This window comes from Octopus bimaculoides, chromosome 6 (genome assembly GCF_001194135.2).
Source record: "Octopus bimaculoides isolate UCB-OBI-ISO-001 chromosome 6, ASM119413v2, whole genome shotgun sequence".
Classification (NCBI taxonomy): domain Eukaryota; kingdom Metazoa; phylum Mollusca; class Cephalopoda; order Octopoda; family Octopodidae; genus Octopus; species Octopus bimaculoides.
This window is the reverse complement of record NC_068986.1, coordinates 30,674,605-30,680,664: the sequence shown is the minus strand read 5'-3', so window position 1 is coordinate 30,680,664 and position 6,060 is coordinate 30,674,605. Positions and strand designations below refer to the sequence as shown.

General features: G+C 32.2%; 1 protein-coding gene across 2 annotated transcripts in view; it reads right to left on the bottom strand.

Moving 5' to 3' along the window:
- LOC106869353 (E3 ubiquitin-protein ligase SMURF2) overlaps nucleotides 1–6,060 on the bottom strand; it is a 107,070-nt gene that overhangs the window by 56,556 nt on the left and 44,454 nt on the right. For both annotated transcript variants that reach the window (XM_014915071.2, XM_014915072.2), the window contains exon 2: nucleotides 1,196–1,234. In XM_014915071.2, coding sequence (XP_014770557.1) covers nucleotides 1,196–1,234 — 39 coding nt within the window. The remainder of the gene's footprint in view (nucleotides 1–1,195; nucleotides 1,235–6,060) is intronic.

Genomic DNA, 6,060 nt, shown 5'->3' with positions numbered 1-6,060 from the left:
ATATATATATATATATATATATATACATATATACGACGGGCTTCTTTCAGTTTCCGTCTACCAAATCCACTCACAAGGCTTTGGTCGGCCCGAGGCTATAGTAGAAGACACTTGCCCAAAGTGCCACGCAGTGGGACTGAACCCGGAACCATGTGGTTGGTAAGCAAGCTACTTACCACACAGCCACTCTTGCGCCTACAGCATATATATATATACGCACACACACACATGCGTGTGGCATGTATATCAGTATGTTTTACATTTGCTTTCATCTGAAAATAAGTTACAAACTGACTTTCATCATCATTTCTGATCAAATAGCTCATTCACTATCTCTGTACCTCCTAAGATGTGGGGAATAAGAGATGTCATACCCCCCCCCAAAAAAAAATTTGATAAGAGTTAGCAACAGGAAGGGCACCTATCTGTAAAACAAGTTTTAATAATATATTCATCTAACCCATGCCAGCATGGAAAAAAAAAATGGATATAAACAAACAATTGAATATACAACAATTTTATCAGTTTACTGAAGGTCATAACCAACACAAATTTCCCTCAGATTACTAAGATTAAGTAGTGTCTTATCACTTCAGCAAGTACAGTGAAGTCATTGCATGAGGAAGGTCTAAGAAGACCAAAATATATCTAGAACTGTCTTGGACACTTGCAATGGCACTGTGCCAGAGAGGTCAGAGTAGTGCAACAAAATTTTTGTCATTTCTAGAAATAGATGGAAAGTAAATTTTCTCTCTTTTTTAAAAATGATAGTTAAATAGCTCTTCCAAGGTATAATTGCTAACATATTTTCACCTTTCTCAGAGTGAAGTAAAATAGATCGGAATAAAGTAAAATTTCCCATAGAAATCTGGGAAAGCCATAAACATTGCAACTTTCCAGTTCACTTATCATATAAATATGAAGATAATACTTGTTGTCAAATAGATTTTTTCTCTAAAGAGGGAAAAACTGAATTTTCAATTCATTTGCACTTTTATGATGTTGGTGTCCGAAAATAGCTAATAAGAAACAAATTGTAAACCGAATTATATAAAACCAAAATCAATATAAATATTTCTTCACTTGTGTGTGTGTGTGTGTGTGTGTGTGTGTGTGTGTGTGTGTGTGTGTATGAGAGAGAGAGAGAAAGCATCGGAGGATGGAAATAAATGGAAAAGAAAAGGGAAATACTTACTAAAGAAATCTTTTTTAGCTAGGTTCTTAGAACAGAGAACTGAAAAAGAAAGACAAAAAGAAACAAGATAAACATGGTGATATAAAACAGTATAGATTGATTATTAAATATAAGGTATTCATATTAGTTTCAGTAAAGTAACATTATCTAGCTATACCATCATACTTGCAGAATCCAAATAGTCTCCAAAAATGCTTGGTTTAAAACGACAAAAATCTATAATCGTGAAAACATCTTTGACTCTAAAAGAAGCTGCAGTCTGCAAAATGTCTGTAACAGATATTGATTAATTATACACAGAAAAGGAAGATATTCAAATTGAAAATGGAAGCCCTTTATATAGCATTTATATATATATATATATATATATATTCATTTTAACTGTTGACATATTGCTTATCTGTTTGACATGCCTATTGTACATTAACCCTGTAGGATTCTACTGTCCATCAAATCAATGCAGTATTTGGCAGTTTACAAGACTGATAACTATCAGACAAACAGATTAAGAAACAAACTAAGATTCAAGGAACAAATCTCATTAAATCATAGCATTAAGTTTCGAGAGAATTTGATTAAAAATAAGAGGGGAAGGGGGAGAAATGCTTAATTGTAATGCCAGTTGTAGGTTTCACCATTTTGTTATCTATTAGATGGAATGGTAGAGTGCTAACAGAAGCAGATTACATAGAAGAATGATTACTCCTGGCTAATTTTATCTAATACTTATTGACCATGACAAAGCAGCCAACTGGTTGTAAAGAGAAGCCAAAATAATGAAGAAACCACAGTTAAATTCTATACATTATTCCAGAGACATCCATTTAACCCCTAGATATAGGTCGTTTTTTTGAAAAATTTTAATTCTATGTAGGCCAAATTTACTGTAGACCTGATTTCATGGGATAATTTAGAACTTACAACAGCAACTATTTAGTGTGCAATCTGTGACATATTGCAGTTATTTTCCCAAAGAAAACTGGAGATCAAAGCAAAAACAAAATATTTATGATTGCAAATATTTACTCTGGTAGGCTGAACTTAACTAAAACCTAAATAAATTTTTTTTTTTCTGAATGACTCACTGAAGGAATGGATTATATCAGCATGATCTAACAATGATTTTATAGTACAGAGTAAATAAACAAATGATTTTCTTATAGTAAACTTCTCTATTTAATCATACTTTTGACAAAAAGAGATGTGTAAACTAGTAAAAGTAGGAATTAAATAAAAACTAACAGTAAATTGGCTAGGATTAACATTAGTTTCTCCATTATTTACACAAGCATTAACCTAGCTTCATATTATTTAACTTTTGTTTTATTTTTATATATTATATTATCTTTTATATTATACCAGGGAGCCAAATAATTATTACGCAATTGCAAATCCAAATTAGATAATCAAATTAAATGTCAAATAAGTTAAAACCTCTATTTAAGATATTTAATTAAAATCAAGAAAATTAATACACTCAGAAGACTTCTATAATGGAATGGAAATACATCTATTCTTGAAATGTTTAAAAAAAAAATATGTCAACTGAAAATTGCTGTGCAGTTGTTGCAGCAAACCCAACTCAAATTTAATTATCAAATTGTTGTAAAATGTCAACAGTAAGGTACTAAAAGACACATTTTCTGAATTGGATAACTGTTTTTAATTCTGTTGATATTTGAAAAGGCCAGATTTAAATTCTCTTCTATGTAATGTTATGAAAGATAAATTGGAACAAGAGTAACATGTTGTTCACTGACTAAAGAGTAAGAGCTCTTGTAATGTATTATATGGTTGGGTTAAAAAGTTTAGACATGTTCCAGAATTATCAATTCCATCTGTTTCAATAGTAAATGTAGTAGAAACTCAACAGGAATTGAGAAAAAAAAAAAAAAAAAAAAAAAAAAGTTAATATTTCTTAAATAAATCTGAATAGTAGACAAGAATATATTACACTGCAGTTAGCAGATAAATGTGTAATCTGAATTATTTGTTCTAGTTTCAGGAACGACTAACAACACCACATAGTTATGAAAAGATTAAAAGAAAAAAAAAAAAAGTTAGCTGTTTGTTCTTTAAATAATATTTCAGCATAAAATGTTATAAAAATCTAATGCATATAAATATTAGTTTGGATGGTAGAACCGTAGCAATTCAAAAGTGATGGGTCAAAAACGAAAACAGAAACACAGTTTTGACGAAAATAACACAAACTTCCAATTCCTATAATGGTAAACTAGAATAAGATAAGCAGAACCATTGAAAGTTGTAAGTTGACTTAATTCAATTAGAGTTATCAGTTTTATTTTTATACTTCAATGCTTGATTCTTGAGCAACAGAATGTTTAAGAACTTCCAATTTCAGGCTTCACGGAAAAATTCTAACAAACTGCCTTCTGATTTGTCAAAAGTTATCAATTTCCACAGACAGTTTAGATTATATAAAAAGATTAGGAGCATTGGTGACATTAATTGAACAATGTACATCTTCAAAGTTTTTACATAATCACTTAAAGCAGTTATATTATGGTGCGATTACTATTTCAATAATGATAGTAATGAAAATCCTTTCAAATTTTGGCACAAGGCCAGCTAATTTAGGGGAAGGGTTAAGTTGATTGCATCACCTCCAGTACTTGACTGGAACTTGATTTTATTAACCCTGAAAGGGTGAAAGTCAAAATCGACCTCACTGGGATTTGAACTCAGAATGTAAAGAGTCAGAAAAAATGCCACTAAGCATTTTCTGACACACAAATGATTCAACCAGTTCACCACCTTAAAAAATAAAGTAATAATTGTTTCTAATTTAGGCACAAGGCATGCAATTTCAAGAGGAAGCATAAGACAATTCTGTCAAACAGCAGTTCTTAACTGGTGTCATATGTCATCAACCCATGACAGCTGAAAGGCAAAGCTGACCTTGGTGGAATTTAAAGCTGACCAAAACTTTGTGAGTGGATTTGGTAGATGGAAAATGAAAGAAGCCTGTTGTATGTATGTGTGTCTGTATTTGTTCCCTACCACTCCTTGATAACTGGTGTTAGTGTTTTTGACCCCATAACTTAGTGGTTCAGCAAAAAAGAAACTGATAGGATAAGTACTAGGCTTTACAAAAAAATGTGCTGGCACTGACTCATTCAACTAAAAATCGTTCAAGGAGGTGCCGTAGCATAGCTGCAGTCTAATGATCGAAACAAGTAAAAGATAAGAGATAAGCATACACACTAAAGGTATAGATATGGCTGTGGGGGGTTAAGAAGTTCATTGGAAACCAAAATTGGTTTTGAGTTCAGTCCTACAACACATCACTTTGACAAAGTATTTTCTATTACAGCCCTGAGGTAACCAAACTGTTGAGAGAATTTAAGTGGAAACTGAGAAAACTGCTATGTTGTGCATGCATGAGTGTATGCATATGTAAAGATGTGCATTAGTTCCCTTGTTTTGATATCACATGCTAACTGAAAACAGATGTCACTGTCACACAAATAGTGTGGTGTGTAATCTGTGTTTAACTCTTTAGCATTTAAACCAGCCACACTAGGCCCCAACTGGCCAGATCCAGTCTATCACACACACTCTACAATATGTCAATTTTAAAATAAACAATCACATCAACAAAATCTCGATGCTACAAGATAAGCATTACATTTGACAAAGTAATTTGGATGATAAAGGGTTGAAATATAAGAATTGTACTCGATTCAAATATTCTATTGCTAAGACAAAAATCAAAATTCTTCAAAACACCCAGTGCCCCATTATGAGCTCATAAAATATCCAAAGGGGTACTACCACTCAGGTTAAAAACCACAAGACCTCCTGTAAGTATTTCTAGTTGTTCAGTCCCTGTTTAGCCCTGATCAAGCAGGTCAATAATCAGAGTCAATCCAGTTGTGACCAGTCACATATTTTTTTCAGTTATAATATATCTAGGATTAAGCATATTACCCAATAAGTCTCTCATTTTAAGACTACAGTGTGATTTGAATAAGATTTGGCTGCTGGTTTGAGAAGGTACAGTGACCATTTAGTGCCTCCCTTCTTGGTTTGCCATTCTACTTATTTCATTGATCATGTTTATCCTAAAATAGTCATGCGAGGCTAAAAGCCCAAATTCTTCTATATATGTATTTCCTTATCTTTTTTTTTTATTTTGCTTAGTTTTCATTGATGTTCTAAGTAGGCTACAGTTTTATAGGGAGATTAAATGAACAGTTACAGAAAGCTCAAAAAGGATAGGAGAGATAGAGATAGAGAGAGAGATTTGACAAAGGGCCAGCCAGTGGTTGTAGAGTGTAGATTAGCCAAATCACAGACAGTTGAAGAGGACTCTCTTTGCAGCACACACACACACACAGATACACACATACATGCCATGTGAATCTTATTATTCATTAAACCCAACTTACTTAGGGAGATATCTAATATCTGGTAGCCTGAAAAAATAAACAGATTGCTATAGAGGAACTGATTTATCAAACAGCCTATTCATTCACTAATGATTCATCCTTTAAAAAAACAGCAAGTTCCTTCCTTCCCACCACACCTCTACCTCAACTACTTTATGAATGAGTAGGGATAAAAACAACAGGGTAATATTTGAGGAAAATTCAAAACATTTAAAACTAAATTAACAAATTAGTTTATATCTTTTCACTAAGTGTGTGGTTAACAAGTTGGCTTTGTAACCATGTAATTTTGGGTTCAGTCTCACTGAGTGACTTTTTGGACAAGTGTCTTCTACAATATAGCACCAGGCTGATTAATACTCTGAGTAAAATCTGGAAAATGGAAACTGTATGGAAGACCATTATATATATATATATATATATTATATATATGTATATATATATATATAT